We start from the raw sequence: 26,021 nt of genomic DNA on the forward strand, positions 1-26,021 counted from the left end.
ACACAACTTTGATAAAGTGTGAGCTGCAGGGTTAATTAAAGTGGGTTGCTTACTAGACATTTCTGGTGGATGACATGGCGTGTTCTGAATTTCATAACAATTATTTTCTACAAAGGTGTGCACACCGCCAATGCTCAGCTTCAAAATTCTGCAGCGCCACAGAGTGCAACTCACATAGTTTTCCATTAAATTCGACCCAAATCATTATCAAAGGTCAAAGATTATTTACTCTAGCCATCACTGGATGATATTGTGTCTATATATCTGTCATATAGCCTACACAATGTATTTTCTGTTACAAGTAAGTAGTTTTGTGGTTTGACAGCTTGAATGAAAGACCTATTCAATACTACATACAGAGTAATTAACATCAACTTTTCTAATCGTTCAGTTTGCACAGTTACACCAGTTTCATACACTGACCTGCAAACTCATTTACGTCACTTTGTTCATTCTTGGAGAAGTACAAAAACCTTTGTAACTTTGGACTGCCATCTGCTGCACCCCATCAGCTCGTCCTGTGTGCGTCAAGGAGCTCTACAATACAGTTTGTGTGATACTGTACCTGTGCCTTTCCTACCTGCGTCAGTAAATGGTATATCACCCCCTTGTGGTCTCCCAGCTCTATTACGCCATACTACATAAACAGAAGACCATCTGAGTGAATTGGAAAGCACGCAAAGTAGGCTTCTAATTTAAATGTCGGCTAATTTTAATATCTCAATGCATCAAAAATATATAGACATAATAACGTTCCAAACAATAATCGATATATCTATATTTTTTTGACATTCCTAATATCTCTCTCTCTCTCTCTCTCCCTCTCTCTCTCTCTCTCTCTCTCTCTCTCTCTCTCTCTCTCTCTCTCTCTCTATATATATATATATATATATATATATATATATATATATATATAATGTATAATTTAACTATGTTTTTCACCATTTTATTCAACTTTATGCCCTGACTAGTTCACTTAATGTGGCCCTGCTCTGTGAATATATTCCATATAGTCTCTCAGTTAACATTTAGCATAAGATCAAAAGCTGAATGTGTAATAATTATAAAAGAATTAGCAAAATGCTGTTTAAAATGTTTTTAGATGGATTATAGTGTCACACCACAAGGCATACCCCTAGTATTTGTTTATGGAATTTTATAACAAAAAAATATATAAGACCTCCTTCATGAAGCACAAGCAGAATGAATTTCTATGTATTGTTTGTAAAAGCATTATATGTACTGTAAATTGTCAAATGGAATTGAATATAAAAATTGATGTAAGAATGGTTATGAACAACCTAAATTGGATTGTTTTACATTGCGCTAGCTTTTCCAGTTTAATAAATAAGCGTTTTGCATGAATTATCTTGAATATCTACAGTACATTGTTAACCATATGAGCAGCCGCTATATGTGAACTGTCAATAACTACGAGGACGTCCATTTAATTAAATTCGGAGGTCACGGGGGCCTGTGTAGCTCAGCAAGTAAAGACATTGACTACCACACATCAGTTTCAACACACGAGGGGACCGGGTTTTGGACCATTGCTACTCTCCCTTCCGGGATGTCTACAAATCCCTCCCCCGCCCACCATTTGGCAAATCAGACCACTCTTCCATTCTCCTTCTGCCCGTTTACAGGTAGAAACTGAAACAGGAAGCACCTCAGAACGATCCAGTGCTGGTCAGACCAGTCAGATTCTATGCTACAAGACTGTTTTGATCACGCGGACTGGGAGATGTTCTGGTCCGCCTCTGATGACGACATCGAGGTCTACGCTGATATTGTAACGCGTTTCATCAGGAAGTGCGTAGAGGATGTTGTACCAACCAAAACAATACGGATCTACCCCAACCAGAAACCATGGATTAATAGCGATGTTCATGCGGCACTTAATGCGCGGACCTCCGCTTTTAATTCTAGGAATGCTGAGGAGCATAAACAAGCCAGTCATGTCCTCTGCAAAAATATCAGAGCAGCCAAACGCCAGCACAGGGACAAGATTGAAGGACAGTTCAACACCACTTACTCTAGAAGCATGTGGCAGGGAATTAATATCATCACGGACTTCAAAGGGAATAAAAACTCCGCCGTGAACACCACTGCATCTCTCCCAGATGAGCTTAATACTTTTTATGCTCGTTTCGAGGGAAATAACACCGCCTTCATGGAGAGAGCTCTCGTGGCCGAAGCTACAGAGGTTAGTTCACTCTCCGTCTCTGTAGTGGATGTAACCCGATCCTTCTGATGCGTGAATACCCGTAAATCCGCGGGTCCAGACGGCATTCCGGACCGCGTCATCAGAGCGTGCATGAACCAACTGGCTGGTGTTTTTACGGACATTTTCAACCTTTCCCTCTCTTTGTCTGTAGTTCCCACATGCTTTAAAACATCCACCATTGTGCCTGTACCAAAGCAATCCAAAATTACTTGCTTAAATGACTGGCATCCTGTTGCTCTGACCCCCATCATCAGCAAATGCTTTGAGAGACTAATCATCTGATTACATCTGCTCTGTACTTTGCTTACCGCAACAACCGCTCCACTGATGATGCCATTGCATCTACACTACACACTGCTCTCTCCCACCTGGAAAAAAGGAACACATATGTGAGAATGCTGTTTGTAGACTACAGCTCAGCATTCAACACCATAGTGCCCTCCAAGCTTGATGAGAAACTCTGGGCTCTGGGCTTAAACAGCTCGCTGTGCAGCTGGATCCTGGACTTCCAGTCAAGCAGACGCCAGGTTGTTAGAATGGGCAGCAACATCTCCTCATCACTGACCCTCAACACTGGAGCCCCGCAGGGCTGTGTTCTCAGCCCACTACTGTATTCCCTGTACACACATGAATGTGTGGCAACACATAGCTCCAATGTCATCATTAAGTTTGCTGACGATATGACGGTGTTAGGTCTGATCACTGACAATGATGAAACAGCCTACAGAGAGGAGGTGCACACTCTGACACGCTGGTGTCAGGAGCACAACCTCTCCCTCAACGTCAGTAAGACCAAAGAGCTTGTGGTGGACATCAGGAGAAAAGAGCCCCATCACCATCCATGGAGCATGGGTGGAGAGAGTCAGCAGCTTCAAGTTCCTCGGTGTCCACATCACTGAGGAACTCACATGGTCCGTCCACAATTGTGAAGAAGGCTCACCAGCGCCTCTTCTTCCACCACATTCAGACACCACATCCTCACATGGTTCTACACCAGCACTGTAGAGAGCATCCTGACTGGCTGCATCACTGCCTGGTACGGCAATAGCACCACCCTCAACCGCAAAGCCCTGCAAAGGGTGATGCGAACTGCTTGACACAACATCGGAGGTGAGCTTCCCTCCCTCCAGGACATATATACCAGGCGGTGTGTGAAAAAAGCTCGGAGGATCATGAGAGACTCCAGCCACCCGAGCCATGGGCTGCTCTCACTGCTACCATCAGGCAGACGGTATCGCAGCATCAGGACCCACACCAGCCGACGTCATGACAGCTTCGTCCCCCAAGCAATCAGACTTTTGAACTCTTGATCTCTCATGATCAATATACATCAGCACAGCACTTTATTAATCTTACACTGGACTGTCATAAATTATATTCTCTCTTAACAACACACTGGCAACTGACTATCAACCGACAGCCTGAATGTCAATACAGCACATACAACCTACTCTATATTTTATGTATACTATTTTTATTGTATACTGTGTATTCTATATTGTGTGAATGTGTATTCTATATTGTGTGTATTGTATACTGTACATTGTATATTATTATTTGTATATTGTGTTGTGTGTAATTATGTATATATTAGTTATGTAAATTGTGTTGGGTAAATCTGATGTTTATTGTAAATTGGTATATGTCTCATCACTGTCATGACTGCTATGCTGCTTGGAACTGCACCCAAGACTTTCACCCACTGTTGCACTTGTGTATATGGTTGAGTGACAATAAAGGGATTTGATTTGATGTTTTTTTATTTGATTTGACACCTGGATTCGCAAATTCGAATACAGGGCGTGCTGAGTGACTCCAGTCAGGCTTCCTAAGCAACCAATTGGCCTGGTTTCTAGGGTGGGTAGAGTCACGTTGGGTTAACCTCCTCATGGTTGCTATAATGAGGTTCTCGCTCTCGGTGGGGCGTGTGGGGATTGACGGTCTCAGACGCGGAGTCAACTGAGATTCGTCCTCCGCCACCCGGATTGAGGCGAGTCACTATGCCACCACGAGGACCGAGAGCACACTGGGAATTGGGCATACCCAATATTCTGAGGTCACTGGGGGTCAAAGCAATTTCACTTTCCATTACATCATACAGCTGGCAACCAGGAGGTCCTTTTTTTAAACAACCCTCATTATCATCATTAAAATTGATCAAAATCTAAAATATTTTTATTTATTTTTTTTTTTGTTCATAACCAGTGGCAAATGTTTTTGCCACACTTTAAGAATGTTCGTGCTTTAGTTCTGCTTTCATTCGATATTCAAACAACACACTGCTTCTAATTTTAGCCATTACATCACTGAAATGGCACACTGTGGGAGCGGACTAAAGAATATTCCAGAGCTGAAAAGATGTCTGATTATAGTCTTAGATCAGAGTCACAGGTTCAGGCAGAAAGAAAGAAAACAAAGAGACAGAGAAAGAAAAGCACAGAGAGAGAAAATAGGCCGCCACTAACACCTTTCGCTGTTTAGATGCTGCAGTAGTCCGACTGTTGCTGCATGGGGATTCACAAAAACCTTTCATCTGCCATGAAAATGCTCCTCAGTGTGTCTTTGAAGTACAGAGGCCTCCAAGTGCTTTCGGAGAAAGCCAGGCCAGCTAGTAATCACGAGTGAGACGAAGAGGGAAATGAGAGAGAATGAAAGCGAACGTTGCTTCCTCCCCTAAACCATCTGCTCTGAAGATGTCACTTTCCATGTTGACCATGATTGCTCATATCAAGGGCCCAGGGCACTAATGCATGTTTCGGGTCACAATAAAGTGCTGCTCGAAACAGTGCAAGAGTGTCTTTATTTCGGAAGAATGTACCTGTAATGATAACAATAAGTAAACAAAAAACGGTGTTTAGAGCCACTTATGCTTCGACAACTTTGTAGTTGTGCACTTACTTAGCACAGCCTGACCTCTATCTCCCCCTACAGGCCAACCTGCCACTACTGCAGAGGGAGCTGGTGCACTGTGCACGGCTGGCCAAGCAGAACCCGGCACAGTATCTTGCCCAACATGAGCAGCTCCTGCTAGACACCAGCACCACCTCACCCGTCGACTCATCCGAACTCTTAATGGACGTCAATGAGAATGGCAAGAGGAGGACGCCGGACAGGTGAGTGTGAACTGAACATTCATGGTATTAACAATCGGTATTGATTTACATTTGGTGGGTAATTAGCTGGATCAAATAACTGCTAGTCAAACAAGAGCTCATAGTAGTTAAATTCTCAGATGAGGTTAGCGATAAATGTTCACTAACGCATCATTCACTACCAGTTAAGGGTTTGGACACACTTGACTGAATTTGTTTTTTATGATCTTAACAACTTTATCTAAATGCATATGCTTAAATGCTTGAAATTAGTTTTGTAGACAAATGTAGATTGTGCCTACGTATAAATTTCTTCATAAAAGTACAATTTTATTTTTTATATTTTTTAGTGGGTGAGTTATACTGGATAGTGGAATAAAATTAGCCAATAAGTATCCAGCATACATGGGAACTCCTTTAATACTGTTTAAAAAGCATCTCAGGAAGGCGTGCTGAGTGACTCCAGCCAGGTCTCCTAAGCAATCAATTTGGCCCGGTTACTAGGGAGGGTAGAGTCACATGGGGTAACCTCCTCGTGGTTGGTATAATGTGGTTCTCGCTCTCAGTGGGGCGCGTGGTGAGTTGTGCGTGGATGCTGCAGAGAATAGTGTGCTTCCACATGCGCAGATTGACGGTCTCAGATGCGGAGGCAACTGAGATTCGTCCTCCGCCACCCAGACTGAGGCGAATCACTATGCTACCACGAGGACCTAGAGCTCATTGGGAATTGGGCACTCTAAATTGGGGGGGGGGGCATCTCAGGAGGATAATTCATGATGCTTCAGTTAGTTGAGAGAATACCCATAGTGCGCAGAGCTGTAATCTAGGCAAATAAGGGGTACTTGGAGTTTTGATTTGATTGACATTTTTCAATGACTTGGACTATATATTTTCATTTGTGTTATTTAATAGTTTTGCTGACTTTACTATTATTCTATAATGTGGAAAATAGTAATAATAATGATTAAGTAGGTGCATTCAAACTTTAGGAATAGATAGTTTTAAAACAGCTGGAGGGCTAATGGAAATTTGTCAGCAGGTTATGAGTGTCTATATTGTCATGCGTCATTTGGATTCTCCGCGGTTCTTTAAATGGAGCAGAACCTGAAAGAACCAGACACATCTGGAGAATGCAGATAAATACTTTGGAGACAGAGGAAGAAAGAGAGGGAATTATAAACCTGTTCTTGTAGACATTTGGTACTCAGTCAACTGAAATGGACATGAGTAGGCCCACACGGAATCTACACCCTCAGAATTCCGCAGAAAGCTCAGTGGATTTCCACAGAATTCGAAAACCAGTCATTCAGAAATATCTACACCTCCCTCCTTTTGCATGTTTTATTAAATTTTTTGCTTAATTTGTTTAATTAAATGTTGTCGTATTGACCATATGTACTGTAAATCCATTCCACAGAATTGCACAGATTTCTCCCTAAAATCAGCACAGAAAATGCAAAAATGTCTGCAGATTCTGTCTGGGCCTGAACACAAGTGAGGGTTAGAACCATAAGACAAGAGAAAGCCTCCGGCCCAAAGCTACATGTCTTCTTTGGAACAAGACTCATTCCCAAGAGCTCTGCATTCCCCTTTTCAGTGAGGAAATATAATTTTTGAGTATAGGACCTTATATTAATACATATCAGCTCAGATACTTGTGGTTATTAGAGGCGAGTATACAGTCTTCTTTTTTTCTCTCTTTCGATATTTTATTTTTAATGTACTACCTGCATATTTTGCATGAGCTCTAAAGCAATGCTAGGTGAGCCTGGGGACATGGCTGATAACACATACAGATGAGACTTAGCTCAGATACAGCTGGCTAAGCGCTTCTGTTTCTGCTAAGCTCGGCTTCACTGCTGTCAGAATGAGGAGGTGAAAGAGACTGAGAAAGAAAGCAATATTGGAATTTGAAAGGGAGCTTTGCTGTCCTTAATCACGGAGCACATTGTAGGGTCACTTCAGTCTGATTAATATCAAAGGATCGGGAAGCTATGGCTATTGAGAGGAGCGAACCTGAGAATGCATGCTTAGTAGCGTTCCCCTCATTTAGAAGAGAAATGTGTGCAGAGGCTTATTTGAATAAAATATTCCATTGTGCTGCACAACCCCTACAGTATATTTTTGCAAAGAGAAATAAAATGGTGAATAAAAATGAGGATTCAATTCAACTTATGATTCTCAGGGTACCCCAAACATTTTGATAGTTGAGGTAAAAGAGGCTTTTTTGGAGGAAATAGTGAATTTAAGTAGGGATATGTACACTAAAAAGTGGGAACCTGCAATTGTTACCCTGAGCTATTTCTACTTGATCTAACCCTTAAAACTAGTATTTTTGGTGTAACCTAATATATTCAAGTTGAGTCAGACTTGAATATTATGACTTGAGTCAGAATAATATTATGACTTGAATTAAATATTTTGACTTGAATGAAACCAATTTAGATGTTACCACCTGAAGCATATTTTTTAGAATACCTCTTTTTCCAGTACAGTCAGTAAGTCATTATTACAAAATGTGCAAAAATGCCTAAGGGGTTTATTTTGCAAAAGTGGATAGAATTAGAATTGGTATTAAAATGCATGAGACTGGGGTAAAATAAAGGTAGTTGTGTTTTGGAGGTGTGGGTGGAGGAGAGTGGTTTCTTCGAGGAGCATATGGACGGTGATGGATGCGCATTAGCAGCTCATGAACTCATTAGGAAGTTCAGTCTCTTTCAGAGGTTTCCAAGGCAGACGCACATACACACACACACGCACTCGAGTACCAGCATCTGTGAACACCTGGACCCATGACACATGAAAGTGAAGGACAGAACAGTGTGAGAGCCCCAGGGGTTGGGTGCACTGACTGAGTTGTGTAAAGTACATCTCTTATGGTCATCATGTGTGCTCTGTCAAGACCTCCCTTTACTGACAACACCATACTTGATGGAGGCGTCATAACTGCTTTTGTACTTAGCACATGAGATGACAGTGTCTTAATGCCCCAGGAGTAGTTTCACTCCCATAGCAGAAGAAAGTACATTACAGTAGCATTGGGAAGTCTGATTCATTTTAGAGATTCAGTTTGTTTGGATGATTCCATTCAATGAACTTGTTCAACAAACAATTTGCAGATTCATTTGAGACATTACTCAGAAGTGTTCCCATTTAGAAGGGTTTCATTTTTGTAGACAAACAAATTTGAAGTTATTGCTATTTTTTGCGATGTGTTTGATTTAGGTTATAGAGATTGCTTTGAGTGCTTATAATCTGTTCGTTTGGACAGTTAAGATGTCCCTGTGCAGCATTTTATGTTTCATTTTTGTGGGAACATGCATGCTTATTTAAATATTGCAATAGTTCACTATGTTTTCAAATAGGTTTTAAAAAATGTTTAAACCAAAATAAACCAAACAACCAAACAATTCACTAAATTATTTGAGTCATCACTCAGAAGTGTTCCCAGAAATCCCCATATGGCATATACCCATATGTTTCATTTTTGTATTTTAATATATTTTTAGTTATGTATTTGCTATTTGTTGCTGTGTTTTCTTTTTAGGTTAAAGAGATTCATTTGAGTGCTTAGAGAATCTGATCGTTTGGATGGTTTATTTCAATGGGGGAAAAAATTATTCACTGATTCATTTCAGTCATCACTCAGAAGTGTTCCCAGAAGTCCCTGTGCAGTATTTTCAGTTACATTTTTGTAGTAACATACATGTGTATTTAAAAAAAAAAAAAAAAAATCTATGTTTTAAATTAAGTTTGTTTGGAAGGTTCAATTCAATGAACTTTTTCAACAAAACAATTCACAGATTCATTTGAGTCATCACTCAAAAGAGTTCCCAGAATTCCCACATTTCATTTTTGTAGAATTTTCCACGATTTTTAAATATATTATATAGATTGCATCTAAACCTGTGTTGTTTATGGTTCTAATGGTTCACTAACCTCACAGTTTTACTCCCACACCAAGTTCTCACTTTCAGCTGAGTGATTTACAAACAGTTTGCCGAATCAGGCATCACTACATTACAAGCATTAGCGTACTTTCCTGAAAGATGCCGTTCTCAATGTCAGCCAGAGCCCCTCCAATCAGAATAAATTATTCTGGAGAGCTGTGTAATAAAATATTACATTTTATTTTACTTTAGTAAAAATGTAAATGACATAAACAAAAGTAAATAATACTAATTATGTCATTACAGGAAATTAATTTGATTGAGGAAACTGAAAACAAAGACATGTTTGGAGCATGAAAAACATGATGGAGATGGCATTGAAAAGGTTTTTTCCTCCTCGTTTCTTTATGTTCCTCACTCTGGATTCTTCTCTTTCTTTCCAGAACCAAAGAGAACGGCTTTGAGCGGGAGCCACTCCACCCCGAGCATCCCAGTAAAAGGCCGTGCACTATCAGCCCAGGCCAGCGCTTCAGCCCCTCCAATGGGCTCTCCTACCAGCCCAACGGCCTACCGCACCCTACTCAGCCCCCTCCACAGCACTACCGCCTGGATGATATGGCCATTGCGCACCACTACAGAGACTCATACCGCAACCCCAATCACCGTGAGCTCCGCGACCGCCCTCGGCCTCTGGGTAAGAGAGGGCACATTACATAAGTATCATTAATGAAAGTGTTACTCTGCTGTGAATGATTATTTGAGCCGCAGACAAGAAATATGAGTTATTTTCTCCATCGCTGTGGTCGTCAATGGCTCAGATCTTCAAGTTTTAAATAAATATGATATATTTGGAAAGTAATAAAAAAAGTTTAAAGGGCTACTTAACTGAAAAATTAAAATTCTGTCATCATTTACACACTCTCTTGTTGCTGCATACCCGTATGACATTTTTTCTTCCGTGGAATACAGGCAAAATGTTAGGGACTGACAGCCTCAGTCACCATTAATTTTTATTGTATGAAAAAAAGATGCAATGAAAGTTAGTTGTGGCTTAGGCTAACATTCTGCCTTAACAGCTCCTTTTTTGTGTTTCATGGAATAAATAAAGTCATACAGTTGTTGTTTGGAATATATTATGTCAGAATGTTATTTATTTATTTAATATTGTATTTTTTTGGAAGGGTATTAAATATTATTATTATAATTTTTAAGTATTTATATAAAAATATTATTAATATAATTGTTTTTATATATATTATTACAATAAAATAATATATAATAAATATATTATAAAATATCAAATAATTTATATATTCATACATTATATCTTTATAAATGAATAATTAAATACAAATTATATCATGGGGCAAATGAATTTGATTGAGGAGAAAAATACATGTTTTCTGCATGGAAAACATGATTGAGAGGAAAAACACATACAAAGCCATGTTCTTCAGTGCCTCAAGTCCACTCAAGTCTTTTGTGTGCCACTCAGTCTCTTAGAAGTTAAATCAGGCAAGCCTCAGGAACATAAACTCCTTTAAAAATGATTTGAGGTTTACATAAAACCAACTCGGCATAACAGGCTTAAATTTGCTAAAAATACTGAAGCGCATTAGTCGGTGATATATGCACAAGATATGTACGAGCCTGGCAGCTCTGTCTGGTGCGGCATGGAGAGAAAGTGTGCCCGCAGGCTGTTCGGGAAAGCGGAGTGAGCAATGAGAGCGTGTGAGGAATGAAGAGTGTGTGAGTGATGGATGGTGTCAGGAAGCTGGTGAGCTATGGCTGTGAAACAGACGGGCACGACACACCATGAGGGCAAGCAAGAGAAATGGAGAAACCGGGACCCAAATAGTAACACGTTTAACACTCTCTCTCTCTCTCTTGCTGTCTGTGTTTCAGGGATGCACGGCAGCACACGCCAGGAGGAGGTCATAGATCACAGACTCACAGACAGAGAATGGGCAGAAGAGTGGAAGCACCTTGACCATGTAAGAAAAGTAATAACATTTTTATTACTATCCAAAGAATATGTGTGTTTGTGTGTGCGAGCAAGTGAGAGAGGGAGAGAGAGAGAGAGAGAGAGAATGAGAGAGAGAGAATATAACATGAAAAGTGTGTTTGCTATTACATTTCTGTGTTTGCATGTTTATTGTCTTAGGAAAGAAAAATAAAAAAGGAGATCTCTGTAATATCTCGATTGTTTCTCCTAGGCAGCCATGAGATTAAATGGGGACTTTCGCTCAAGTCTCCCACTTTTCAGATTTTGCTCCTGAGAAAAACACCCCGGTAATCTCACGTGTCTTCTCTAGTGTTTCAGAAGAGATCTCAACAATATCACAAATTTTGCTCAGATATGTCAAGATGCCAAAGTCTGAAATTAAAAGTCAGATATTTCAAAATAAACTCAAACATTTCTCATTTAATTCTTCCAAGAACAAATTATCTGTTTTCTACATTTTATAACACTATACACTTACTGTATGTCAACATTAATCTCATTTGTGTCATCATTTTTATTTCTCCCAAGGTGTTTTAGGACAAACATCTGAGACAAAATATAGTTGAAAGAAACATAACTAAGAACTCGACTGAGTGCCCTAGAGATATAAAATGAGTGATCTTTTTAGAGCTATTTTTTAAAGCTAAAAAAAAAGAGCAATCCCTGAGCATTACAATTTTTCTCTGGGTTGGTATTAGTGTTTTAGTAACTTTAAATATACAGTACTGTGCAAAAGTATTAGGCACATAAGATGTTTCACAAAAGCATTTGTCTTAAGATGGTTATTTATATCTTCAGCTTTAGTGTGTCAATAGGAAATATAAATGTTAGACTCCCAAACATTACCTTTGCAAATAGAAAAGATTAGAACAGAAGAACAGGGAGCCCTGCGAGAGATGGCATTGCCCCCACAAAGCCCCCCACTGAACATCATGTCAGTCTGAGATTACATGAAGAGACAGAAGCAATTGAGACAACCTAAATTGATAGAAGAACTGTGGCGAATTCTCCAAGATAGAAAAACTGTGTCCAGGTGTCCCTAGGAGAATTGGTGCTGTTTTAAAGGCAAAGTTGGTCACACCAAATATTGATTTAGCTTTTTTTATGTTTACTTGATTTTGTATGACATTAAGTGATAAATTAAAATGATTTGTCATTATTTTTGAAGACGTCCTCAACATTTTTCACAAGTGCCTAAAACTTTTGTACAATACTGTATAATGAGTGCGAGTGAGTTCTGTATTTTATATTTATATTGGTAAATTCTATTCAGAGTGATTTTGGTCACACTCTGTCTTTGTCTCCTCCCCAGCTGCTGAACTGCATCATGGACATGGTGGAGAAGACACGTCGCTCCCTGACGGTGTTGCGGAGGTGCCAGGAGGCTGACCGGGAGGAGCTCAACTACTGGATCCGTCGTTACAGTGATGCAGAGGACCTTAAGAAGACCAGCAGCTCTAGCAGCAGTCAGTCCAGACAGCAGAGCCCCGCCGGCCCGGACAACAATGCTTTAGGTACTGTATATAACACACTCAGCATATGCACTGTGTCATTTATTACTGCAGCACAGAATTAAAATAAGATGGGATACATAACAAACTTCTCATGTAAGTACATGTACGTTTCCAAAACGTCTGTAAAAGCATTTTGTTCTATAATCATTAAAAAGAGTAGATTCACAAACATTCTAACAACACATAAACAGTGAACCCTTAGGCTTTGGGGGGCCAATACCAAATTTAATTGAATAAAAGTGCATTTTTATATAAAATGTGTAACATTAAAACTAATCAAATTTTGGCACATTACTCTGATTTTATATACATAAACAATATTTTTCTTACATTTTATCAACATTTCTTGAAATCTCAGTAGGTTACTTCAAGTACATTTAGGTCACAGGGGTTCAAGTAACAAAAAAGGTTGAGAACCCCTGGTCTGAATGAAAACACATTCATTAAATAAACATCTTGGCAATAGATGTGTGCTATCAGGTTTTTGAGGCTAAGTCAGTTAATTTATGTGGAAATATTTGTTGTACAATTTATTGAGTTTAGTTCATTTTAAATGAAGTAACCTTTCTTCTCTCTCCTCCAGACATCCATAGAGAGCTCCTTCACAGGCCAGCGTCTGGATACGTACCAGAAGAGATCTGGAAGAAAGCTGGTTAGCATGCTCTTTATGTCCCATTTTTTAAAACATGCACAAAACACACTCAGAAGCGCAGGTGGAAAATCAAAGCAAATGTATTCAGACAGAGCATTTTCAAAGCCTGTCTGTGATTTAAAAGCTCTCTGAAATTCAATCAGTCAGTTAGCTATTTGTATGCAGGACTGCAGAGTCAGGTGAGAACTTGGTCAGTGTCACACCAAACTCTGGCGTATTATTAATCTGAGGTCCTAGAATATTCTGTGCATCTTGGTATTGTTGCTTGCTTGGTTCAAAAGGATCCCTGCATTTTGAGGTGTGTAGAAGCCCACAAAGGCCATGTCCATGTCGCATATTATTTTTTGTTTTGTTGTCTCAAGATCACAACTTTCTTTTGATATTGACATAATGGAGGTTTTCTCAAGATCACAACTTATTTTTTCACAACTTTCTTGACAAGTAATTCCATGTACCGAGGTCACAACTTATTTTTCTTGTGAAAAGTCTTGTGATCAGAACAATATATAGTCTCGTCACCACAACATTAGATGGTAGTGGGCGGTTGGCAGGGCATTGCAATGTGGTTGCTAGGGTGTTCTGGGTGCTTGCTAGAGCATTGCTAGGTGTTGATCTACTCAAAGTCAAAAGAACCTACCTTCAAATCTCTATGATCTTCTCATTCCTTGATATTGCTCGGGTCTGACCTTTAATGTAAGTTTATGGAATTTTATTGCATGTTTTATTGTCCAGCAGACAAAAATGGAACGTAAATCCAATCTCCCAATAAGCCATACGATTTTAATTATTCATGTCTATAAATCTAACTATAGCAATAGTTGTAGTAGGCCTAATGCTTGCCTTAGCAAGCTATGAAATGTTTGTTTTTTGCAGAATATTCTTTGAGTTTTAGAATGCATTTTGAAATGTTTGTGTGTTTTTGTGGAATATTCTTTGAGTTCCAGAATGCGTTTTGAAATGTTTGTTTGTTTTTGTGGAATATTCTTTGAGTTCCCTATCTGGCACTCATTCGACGTTGTGTCGATGTAGTGACACTAGGGGTCACTCTTGGGAGCCCGAGACACCTCTGGTCTTTGATAAAAGGCCAATGAAAATTGGCGAGTGGTATTTGCATACCACTCCCCCGGACATACGGGTATAAAAGGAGCTGGAATGCAACCACATGCATTTCTCTTCGGTCATGCTCACTGAGCTGGATTCCCACGACTGTTCATTCACCTCTGCTGGATCTGACGGCGCATTTCAGCGGCTTCTCCCCCCTCTGCACTGGTGCACTGCAGAGAACGCCCCTGGGCGCTTCGGCAGAAATAAAAGAGTATATTTCTCTAAAAGAGTATAATTTCCTAAAAGAGTATATATCTCTAAAAGAGCGGCACACACAGAACATCTTTTTAAAGACGCGTCTTTTAAAGATGCCTTTCCTTTGTGTGTTATTCCTGGTTGCGCTCGTTATCTCTCCCCTTCTTACGGTCACGATCACTGTCTTTCGTGTCTGGGCACTGCTCACGCGGAGACAGCATTCGTGGATGGGTCATGTACTCATTGCGAGAACATGTCCATGGCAACGATGCGGTCGCGGCTTACCATCGTAAGAAAGCAAGCCATCCCAGAGGCTCCCCGCCTCGGTCCTTCTACCCACAGGTATGAGGCCAGCGCGGCTAGCACTGGGAGCGATTTGGGGACCCCAGTGGGACCACCTCCGCCGGGTATCCCCCCACGGACCTCCCATTCCCCAGCACGCTCGTCTGCCCTGATCGGGCTTCCGGATGAGTCCACCGGCTTGTCTCACGGTGAGTTCGGCCTCTTATTCGGAGCCTGCGAAGGTGATGAGCTCTCGAGTGCAGCATCAGAGAGCGGGCTCCTCCAGTCGGATGCGGAAGCCTCAGCTGGGCTCCTCCCTTCACAGGCTGACGCAGAGATGACGACATGCTTTCCCGGGCAGCCGCGAGCGTCAGGCTAGTGTCGAACCCTCTGCTCTCCCCTGAACCCTCGTGGCTCGATGATTGGTTCCTGGGCTCGCGGCGCCGCTCAAAGCCACGCCCCGCCCCCGTTCCTTTCTTCCCGGAAGTGCATGAAGAGCTGACAAGGTCGTGGGAGGCACTTTTTACTGCCCGGTCCCGATCTTTCAGCTTCCCTGCCCTCACTACCCTCGATGGTGGGGCAGCCAAGGGCTATTCGGCAATCCCCCCGGTGGATAAAGGCACTCACGGTGCACCCATGCCCGCAGAGCACCGCCACCTTGCGCAGGCGCCCAAAGCTCCCGTCCAAGTCCTGTAGGTTTACGTCGTCTCTGACGGCCAAGGCCTACGGTGCCGCTGGACAAGCCGCCTCCGCCCTGCATGCCATGGCTCTACTGCAAGTCCGCCAAGGCACTAAAGGAACTGCACGAGGGTAGTTCCGCCCCGGGATTGATGCAGGAGCTGTACTCGGCGACTGACCTCGCTCTCCGGGCGATGAAGGTCACGACGTGGTCTCTCGGGCGGGCGATGTCCACCTTGCTGGTCCAGGAGCGCCACCTTTGGCTCAACCTGGTCGAGATGGGAGAGGCCGACAAGGCACGGTTCCTTGCTGCCCCCATTTCCCAAGTTGGCCAGTCCGGCGACACCGAGGACTTTGCCCAGCAGTTCTCAGCGGTGAAGCAGCAGACAGAGGTTATCCAGAACATCCTGCCCCGGCGCGGCTTAAGATCCCGCACCCGTCTGCTCGTCGCCAAGGGCGTCCCCCTGCGGTGACTGCACCGGCTCTGCCACAGCCCGCCCCTGTGGCCCGGCCCCAGCGTGGAGCCCACCGCAGGAAGCAGACGCCACCCATCTCACGGCCGCCAAGAACCCGCGAAAGGCTTCGAGGCGCCCCTGAGACGGGCGACCCAGGGATGACGAAACCTGCTGCTCTGGAGCTGGTAAGCAGACCACTCCATCCCCCGGTCGAGGGAAGGGAGGATAATCTTTTGTTACCTTTGCATTTAATTGCTCTGCATGCCCAAGTGGCTGCAGTACCCAAGAGTTAAGCAAGAGCGGTTTCCTTGTTCCCTGGGTCACATATCCGGTGTGCACGGCCATCATCACGACCACCGTCCACCACTCTATTTGGCAGGTTTGGCGCTCCAGCGGCGGTCTCTCCGCCCCTGAGCGCCCAGCTGTGGCACAAATCCATCCCCGATGTGACAGGCTCCACGGGTCACGAGGACAGGCCTCTTCCTCCCCCATCCCAGGCTGTTCCGGGGGTGGTCACAAGGAGCTAGGTAAGTACTTCGATGTCCCTGAACTCAGAAAGGCCACGACACGGTGTGGCACCTCAGGCTCCGCCCCGCCGCGAGGCCCCACCCGCCGGTACGTCTGACGAGATTGTCCCTCTGGCCGAGATGAAGAAGGGGTTTTACAGCCCCTACTCCATTGTACCGAAAAAAGGTGGTGGGTTGCAACCAATCTTGGACCTGCGAGTACTGAACTGGGCTTTACACAGACTCCCGTCCAAGACGCACTCTAGCGAGCGCCCGGCATCAAAATTGGTTCGCGGCAGTAGACCTGAAGGGCGCGTACTTCCACGTCTCGATTCCACCTTGACACACACCCTTCCTGCGGTTTGCATTCGAGGGTTGGGAATATCAGTACCAGGTCCTCCCTTTCGGTCTGTCCTTGTTCCCTCGCGTCTTCACGAAGGTCGCAGAGGCAGCCCTTGCCCCGCTAAGGGAAGTGGGCATTCGCATCCTCAACTATCCCGACGGTTGGCTAATCCTAGCTCACTCTCAGGATGTGTTGTGTGCACACAGGGACCTGGTGCTCTTGCATCTCAGCCGACTAGGGCCTCAGGTCAACTGCGAAAAGAGCAAGCTCCTCCCAGTTCAGAGCATCTCTTTTCTCGGTTTGGAGTTGGACTCAGTCTCCTTGACGGCGCTCCTCACGAACGGGCGCGCACAGTCGGTGCTGACCTGTTTGAAGGCGTTCAAACATAAAACAGTGGTTCCACTGACATTTTTTCAGAGTCTCCTGGGGCATATGGCATCCTCAGCGGTGGCCACTCTGCTCAGGTTGATGCATACGAGACCGCTTCAGCACTGGCTTCAGACTCGAGTCCCGAAATGGGCATGGCACCGCAGGACACATCGCGTGGCCATCACGCCGATCTGTCACCGTCTCTTCAGCCCTTGGACCAACCTCACATGTCTACGGGCAGGCCTTCCCCTAGAGCAGGTCTCCAGGCTTGTCGTGGTCACGACAGACGCCTCCAAAACGGGCTGGGGCGCTGTTTCCAATGGGCACGCAGCCGCCGGCTTATGGACGGGCCCGCGGCTGTGTTGGCACATCAACTGCCTCAAGTTGCTGGCAATTCTGCTCGGCCTGCGGAGGTTCTGGCCATTGATCCAGGGCAAGCACGTGTTAGCTCGGACAGACAACACGGCAACGGTAGCACATGTCAACCGCCAAGGCGGTCTGCGCTCCCGTTGTGTGTCAGAACTCGCCCGCCATCTCCTCCTCTGGAGTCAGCAGCACCTCAAGACACTGCGAGCCACTCACATCCCGGGCGACCTCAACACTGCAGCGGACACGCTGTCACGGCAGGTTACCCTCAGGGGAGAGTGAAAAATCCACCCTCAGGTGGTCCAGCTGATCTGGAGTCGATTAGGGTAGGCACAGGTAGACATGTTCGCTTCCCAGGAATCCTCCCACTGCCCGCTCTGGTATGCCCTGACCAAGGCACCTCTCGGTATAGATGCGCTGGCACACAGCTGGCCCTCTGGACTGCGCAAATATGCGTTTCCCCCAGTGAGCCTACTTGCACAGACCCTGTGCAAGGTCAAGGAGGACAAGGAGCAGGTCATCCTGGTAGCACCCTACTGGCCCACCCAGACGTGGTTCTCGGACCTCACGCTCCTCGTGACAGCCCCCCCGGTGAATTCCCCTGAGGATGGACCTTCTTTCTCAGGGACGGGGCACCATCTGGCACCTGCGACCAGACCTCTGGAATTTCCTTGTCTGGCCCCTGGACGGGATGCGGAAAACCTAAGCGGTCTACCACCCGCAGTGGTAGACATGATCACTCAGGCTAGGGCCCTCTCTACGAGGCGCCTGTATGCCTTTAAGTGGTGTCTGTTCGCTAAGTGGTGTTCTTCCCGACGGGAAAACCCCCAGAGATGCGCAGTCGGATCGGTGCTTTCCTTCCTGCAGGAGAGGTGGGAAGGGCGGCTGTCCCCTTCCACCTTGAAGGTGTATGTACCCACTGTAGTGGTGCACCACGACACAGTGGACAGTAAAGTGCTTAGAGAAGCAAAGTCCTTAGCATGACCTGATCATCAGGTTCCTGAGAGGCGCCAGGAGGCTGAATCCCTCCAAACCGAGCCTCGTTCCCTCATGGGACCTCTCTGTACTTCTTCAGGGTCTACAGAGAGCCCCTTTTGAGCCTTTGCAGTCAGCTTAAGGCACTCTCCTTGAAGACTGTCCTCCTGACTGCGCTCACTTCCATCAAGAGGGTAGGAGACCTGCAAGCATTCTCTGTCAGCGAAACGTGCCTGGAGTTTGGTCCGGGCTACACTCACGTGATCTTGAGATCCCGACTGGGCTATGTGCCCAAGGTTCCCACAACCCCTTTTAGGGACCATGTGGTGAACCTGCAAGCGCTGCCCCAGGAGGAGGCAGACCCAGCCCTGTCATTGCTGTGTCCGGTGCGTGCTTTACACATCTATTTGGATTGCACGCAGAGCTTTAGAGTCTCTGAGCAGCTCTTTGTCTGCTTTGGTGCACAGCGGAAAGGAAGCGCTGTCTCCAAGCAGAGGATCGCCCACTGGCTCATTGACACCATTGTTATGGCATATCACGCCCAGGACGTACCGCCTCTGGTAGGGCTACGATCCCATTCTACCAGGGGTGTAGTGGCCTCCTGGGCCCTGGCCAGGGGTGCCTCTCTAACAGACATTTGCAGAGCAGCGGGCTGGGTAACATCCAATACCTTTGCGAGGTTCTACAACCTCCGGATGGAACCGGTTTCGTCCCGTGTAGTGGCACGCAATACAAGCAGATAAGTCCGGGATAGCCGGCCAGGTGTATCGCTTGCACATAGCGCCTTTCACCTCCCCTGAGCTGAAGACGTGCGCCATCAACTCCCAGTAGTGTTCACAAACTATGTTCCCTGGTTGACTTCCTCCGAGCCCTGTGGCAGTCGAGTTTTCAGAGAGACTCGCTGCCTGCCCAGTACACATGCTAACTAAAAGCCCTGTTCTGGGGTAGGTGCTCTGCATGTGGCAGTTCCCTGTAGGTAACTCCATGCGATGTATATCTTCCGCTAATTAGTTTCCCTGTTGGCAAACTGCATCTTCCTTGGGCAGAGGCCCCTCTGCCACAGTCTCCATGTTTGTAGTAACTCCTCCCCTGTTGGGTAGGACCTACCATGAGACTTCCCCACATGACATACTTCTGACATAGCTCAGCAAGACCATGTGACGTATTCCCACTTAAATACACCCCTCTCTCTGGGCGAGGTTTGGTCTCCGCGGTGTCCTCCCCTTGGGAGGGATAGCCCCCCGACTAGACCTGGTCGGCCCAGTCGGATAATTCCCCTTTTTTTTAGGGAGTGGAAAAAAAGAAGGGGAAAAGAGGCTACGACTGGGCTAGCCTGTCTCTATCTTTTGGGTTGTCAACTTGTCCCCAAAGGGCCGGTCGACACTCATAACTGTGTTGGGGAAGTTATATGCCGGCCTGGTGCGCTGGCTACGAGGCACACAGTTGTCTGCCCATCACACAACGCCAGTTCACATAACACAGTTAAGCCAGTTGCGGCGTTTTGTATAGGGAACCCTAGTGTCACTACATCGACACAACATCAAGTGAGTGACAGATAGCGAACGTCATGGTTACTTGCGTAACCTCCGTTCCCTGATGGAGGGAACGAGACGCTGAACTACCTGCTAAAATGGCCGGGACCTTGTCTCGGCTCCTTAGCATAAAACCTGAATGAGTGGTTGCATACCAGCTCCTTTTGTACATGTATGTCCGGGGGAGTGGTATGCAAATACACTCACCAATTTTCATTGGGCTTTTATCAAAGACCAGAGGTGTCTCGGGCTCCCAAGAGTGACCTCTAGTGTCACTACATCGACACAACGTCTTGTTCCCTCCATCAGGGAACAGAGGTTACGCAAGTAACCATGACATTCTAGAAAGAGCTTTGAAATGTTTGTTTTTGCAGAATATTCTTTGAGTTCTAGAAAGATTTGTTTGTTTTTGTGGAATATTCTTTGAGTTCTAGAATGAGATTTGAAAGGTTTGTTTTTGCTTAATATTTTTTGAGTTCTAGAACAAGTTTTGAAAGGTTTGTTTGTTTATTGTGGAATGTCCTTTGAGTTGAAGAATGAGCTTTGAAATGTTTATTTTTTTTTTGAGGAATATTCTTTGAGTTCTAGAATGAGTTCTGAATTGTTTGTCTTTTTTGCAGAACATTCTATGAGTTCTATAATATTCTTTGAGCTCAACAGTGGTCAGTTCAGTTAGTGGGTTTCACTGGAAGCACCTCTACACGTTCCAACAGTAATGTAAGATCATAAAGCTCTTTTATTGCTCTGGCTGAACAGGACATATAAGTGCTCCCAGCCTTTACAGCACTTTAGCACTCCCGCCATTAGCTGTGCAACAAGAACTGGCTGGCCCTTCACAGCAATTTTTTTTTTTTTATAGCAGAGGAGCTGGTTAAAGGACGGATAAAGATATTAAAAGGCTTTGTTTAAAGAGCAGCTGATCTGTGTGAAATGACATGTGATGGATTCTATTATAGCAGATTGTTTACTTTGGCCTCTGCTCACTAATACGCGACAGATGCATCTGTTAAAACAGTTTGTCTGTGTGCTCTTACCTAAGGGCTGTATAAGAGCAAACAAACCTTTCACCATGAAAATTGCTACAAAAGATGCTCTTAGACCATTTGTTTCAGATGAGGTATTGCCACTGCAACACATTGGCGGTACCACCCTAAACAAATCACAGCAGATTGAAATTCCATCTGAATAGAGGAATATAAATGCAGTTAAACATATAAGGGAACGCGGTGCATTTTCCGTAACCTCAGCCCATCAAGAGGAAGACTCTATGTACCAAACCACAATGGTTTCACAATTCAGTCCAGTCCTGATGAAAATGTCCCTGGCTCTATAATCCTTTATATTTAAGACAGGGGAGAAGGGGTTTTGTGACCACAACCATCCATGTTTTCATAACAACAGGGTGCTGCACTATCAGGCATAACAGCTTGGTCTATTTAAAATGCTTAAATAGAAAAAAGGAATAGTTCACCCAAAAATAAAAATTATGTTATCATTTACTCACCCTGATTTTGTTCCAAAACTGTATGACTTATTGTCTTCTATGGAACACAAAAAGAGATGCGAGGCTGAATGTTAGCCTCAGTCACCACTTATTTACATTGCATCTTTGTCCAATACAATTAAAGTGCTCCATGGAAGAAAGTCATACATGTTTAGAACAACATAAGGGTAAGTAAATGATGACAGAATTTTAGCATTTTCATTTTTGGGGGGAACTACTGTATCCCTTTAAGCCTTGCTGGTTACACAACCCAAGCTAAGAGCAAAATAATGGTGCTTTTATTTTCACTAAAGATTCAGAATTGCCTCTTCGTAAGCTGCAGCAATGCAATAAGAGGTGAATGTCCTTTTTTTAGAAATCTTGGGTACAGTAGGTGATGAATATTCAAGCCCTTTTCTTGCACAGTGCCATATCCTGATCTGCATGGGCCTTTGGGGGTGCAATTGAACAGCATAATTTAAATATAAATTGCCCGATTTGCATATGCAATTAGTCAGGCTGCAGCCTTGAACAATGAAAACAAACAAACACAAAAAAATGCCCTACTCTGCTCTTGAGATGAGTTTTCAAGCCAGAAGTGTTTACGGTTAATGGGATAACAATGTAAAGCGTATAGATAAAGAGTCCAAGGAAATACATTTCTACTTCAGAAGGAAAAATATCAAGGATTACGTGAAATCTGTCTTGTGCACTACAGTCAGATTTTTTTGGGGGGGAGGGGAGCATTTTTGCTTGTTTATATGTGTTCATCAAACACAGAAAATAATCCAAGTCTATTCAAATAATAATTGATGTTTCTAATGAATCCCCAGATTAATCTCTCAGCTGATTTTGAACAAAGCAGTTTTCAAAATGTGCAATAATTAGCAATTTGGTTACTTTCTTTTTAGCAAATTAGGGATAGATGAAGAAAAAAAAATCTAAAAAAAAGATGATTTTTTTTTTAACTGATAATTTTAACCTTTTAAAATTGCATGGCTGATAATCGAAATGTTCTTTTTTTCCTCCCAATTTGGAATGCCCAATTCCCAATGTGCTTTTAAGTCCTTGTGGTTGTGTAGTGATTTGCCTCAGTCTGGGTGGTGGAGGACGAATCCCAGTTGCCTCTGCATCTGAGATTGTCAACCTGTGCATCTTATCATGTGGCTTGTTGAGTGCGTTGCCATGGAGACATAGTGTGTGTGGAGGCTTCACACCATCCACTGCGGCAGCCATGCTCAACTCACCACGCACCCCACCGAGAATGAACCACATTATGGTGATCATGAGGAGGTTACCCCATGTGACTCTACCCTCCCTAGCAACCAGGCCAATTTGGTTGCTTAGGAGACCTGGCTGGAGTCACTCAGCATGCACTGGGATTCGAGCTAGCGAACTAGTGAACTCCAGGGGTGGTAGCCACCGTCTTTACCACTGAGCTACCCAGGCCCCCCGATAATTGAAATGTTGAATTCAGAGCTTTGGCAAACTTGTCAAAACTTTGTCAAACATGTAATTGACAAACTTAATGTTTTACATGTTTTTGACTTAAATTTGAAGTTATTTCTGCTCCACTAAATCACCAAACAGAATTGTACAAATAATGATTTGAACACTCCCCCTGTCTTCCACTGGTCAAACAAACAGAGAGTCCCACCATAACTCACACCATTGGTTGAGCCAAAGTTGCTGTGTTAAACTGGTCAGATTGCTCAAACACAGAGCAATGTTTTGATAGGGCCTCAGAGCCACAGTGTTTACACTTTTCAGGGAATCAACATATAAATGGGTTACTTATTGTTGTCTCTGCATATTAAGAAAATATGAAACACTGGAAAAAATTACACACTTGACCTTTAAATAAAACCAGTTCGTTTAGATATTTTCACATTTTTAGGTTACCAGACAAAAAAAAAAAAAAAAAAATTATCATGTGGGAGGCTTGTAAATTCATTGTAGTCTTTCTTTCAGAAGAGGCTGTTAATGAAGTGAAGAGGCAGGCCATGTCCGAGCTGCAGAAAGCCGTGTCAGAGGCCGAGCGCAAAGCTCATGAGATGATCAGCACTGAGCGAGCCAAGATGGAACGCACGGTGGCCGAGGCCAAGAGGCAAGCAGCGGAAGATGCGCTATCAGTCATCAACCAGCAGGAGGACTCTAGTGAGGTAACAGCTTGTATGCTCACTGCATTATATTACTGAATAGCTGTAACATTCAGACGCTCTACATTGATTCATTTGGATGGTAATTTATTCCATTTATTATTATTGTTTTGGATTACATATTGTCTTGGGGTTTGGTGGATTTTCTTTATATAAAAATATACAGCAGCCCCAACAAGTATTTGGACACTTAAGTCACACATTAAAATGTATGAATGTAATTGCATAAAATAACAAAATATAAAACCTAGTGGGATTTGCAAAGAAGTTATGCTAAAGAGCTTTACTCAGAACCTGTGGCGGGCCGTGCATTTAAAGTCTAGGCCTTCAGTGTGATTCATGCCATTAAGAAAACACAGTTTCACAATGAATAAGACACCGTATGCCTTTGGGCATCATACATTATGTCGCAGCTAACTAATAATACCAATTGACATTTTAAAAACACGTCCACGCACTAAAGCCAGAACTTTAAACGACACTTAATGCTCAAGCAAGCCTAATTTTAACTGCAGCATAACTGTTTTGTGAAATGAACGTCTCTTCAAAAATCATAATTTTTCATATGAATCTACCAAGGAGGTCTATAATACCTGGAAAAATCTATCTAATAATATTTGCAATTTAAATGTTGCTTGCAATAAATTTCGTTTTGTCAGGGTACACGGTTATGCTGCATTCCATTCAAGATGGATGTGGGATATTCCTACTTGATATCTCCGACCATAAATGCATTCCATTCCCCGATATTCGGAAGATGACGTTTAAGGGAACAAAACTGCAACGCTCCCGTTAGCTTAGCAGGGGTTTGACTCTCATTAGAGATGTCTCCTAGCAACCCAACTGATAAACAATGCTGCAGCGCTAGCATTTGAGCTACAGGTGTACGATTATCAAAAGAGATTATAATTTACCATGTTTTATACACCCGTTTCTGCAGGCGTTTATTAAACAAGCTTTAATATCATGTAATGTGGAAACTAAGTCATTTATCGATATTACTTAATGAAGTGAATGTTTAACACTTTGTATATCTCCCTGAGTGTCGACATGTTTGTGTGACATCATGCCCCTGCATCTTGGCGAAATCGGAGTTGAGAATTTCTGCATGAGCCTACAAATTGTAATTCTGACTTCAAGATGCATTCCATTGCACTTTTCCTAGTGGGAAGTTGTTTTTTCCAAGTTGAATGGAACGCAGCACTACTTTTCAAAACTTGATCCGACACTGAATGCTCAAGCAGCCTAATTTACACTACTCCTGATGTTGCTATAACAATGCAAAAAGCACTTACCAATTTACTTGAAGTGAAAATCAGTCCTCCTTTCCTGTTTAATAAAGTAAGCAATCACACGGTCATGCAGAACATCTCGTGTTTTTAAATCCATAAGGATCTCTTTCTCAATGGCAATACCAGCAGTGATGGCAGCCGACTCGTCAGACAGCTTGATCTTACGCTTTTCGCTCTCAAATTACGTACATCACTTAAAGCGTGATTGCGTCACTCAAGGCCAGCTAGAAGGCCTCGACCGGGACATATCCTAAAGATCACACCCACCAAGAACAAATAAATCTGACAAATCTGGCTGATGAATCTGACAGTCTGACTTTAGTTGCCCATTCGTTTGCAGTGTTGAGGGATTCTGTGGAAATTCTGAAGGCCTGAGGGGGTGGAGCACAGACTCACGTGCTGCTTCGGGAATGCGATTTGTGAAACAGTTGTCACACTTTGCTTGTAAGCATCAATGAATACATTCTGACTGGATAAACTTTTCGTTTTTCTCTATTTGTTTGTAGATTAAGAGTGGAAAGCGATTAAAAATACATAGGCAAAAAGGTGATTGAGAATGAAAGGATGAAAAATATTTATTTATTTGGCATGTAAGGCCAGCAGAGAAGGCTTTGCTGGCCCTGAGAATTCGCCACTGCTCAGAACTACTTTAACTTCCATTTTTGTAATTACTTTTAACAAACTGGTTTCAAGTTAATACTTAGTTGATGTATTCAGTAATTTCACACGGATGTCCTAGCAGAGTAACCACAAGTTTGACAAAAAAAAAAAAAAAAAAAAGTCAAAATACTTTTTTATCTTAATTTTGAACAGTATGTCTATTGTTTTTTTTATTTGTTTTTTTATTTATTTTTTTATTTAAAACCTAACAAACTTTTTTGTGACATAGTTTGCTTGAAAAG

The 26,021-nt window shown here is 43.4% G+C and overlaps 1 protein-coding gene across 5 annotated transcripts in view; it reads left to right on the forward strand.

Annotated features, from left to right (window-relative positions):
• The window catches only part of LOC127424823 (protein CBFA2T1-like), a 99,021-nt gene that overhangs the window by 67,691 nt on the left and 5,309 nt on the right, over window positions 1-26,021 (forward strand). For 3 of the 5 annotated variants that reach the window (XM_051670276.1, XM_051670272.1, XM_051670277.1), the window contains exons 5-10: window positions 5,159-5,340; window positions 9,653-9,903; window positions 11,115-11,212; window positions 12,527-12,728; window positions 13,312-13,380; window positions 23,640-23,830. In XM_051670276.1, the coding sequence (XP_051526236.1) occupies window positions 5,159-5,340; window positions 9,653-9,903; window positions 11,115-11,212; window positions 12,527-12,728; window positions 13,312-13,380; window positions 23,640-23,830 (993 nt within the window). The remainder of the gene's footprint in view (window positions 1-5,158; window positions 5,341-9,652; window positions 9,904-11,114; window positions 11,213-12,526; window positions 12,729-13,311; window positions 13,381-23,639; window positions 23,831-26,021) is intronic. The other 2 variants (XM_051670274.1, XM_051670275.1) reach the window with 2 other exon arrangements.

This window comes from Myxocyprinus asiaticus, chromosome 34 (genome assembly GCF_019703515.2).
Source record: "Myxocyprinus asiaticus isolate MX2 ecotype Aquarium Trade chromosome 34, UBuf_Myxa_2, whole genome shotgun sequence".
NCBI classification, from domain to species: Eukaryota; Metazoa; Chordata; class Actinopteri; order Cypriniformes; family Catostomidae; genus Myxocyprinus; species Myxocyprinus asiaticus.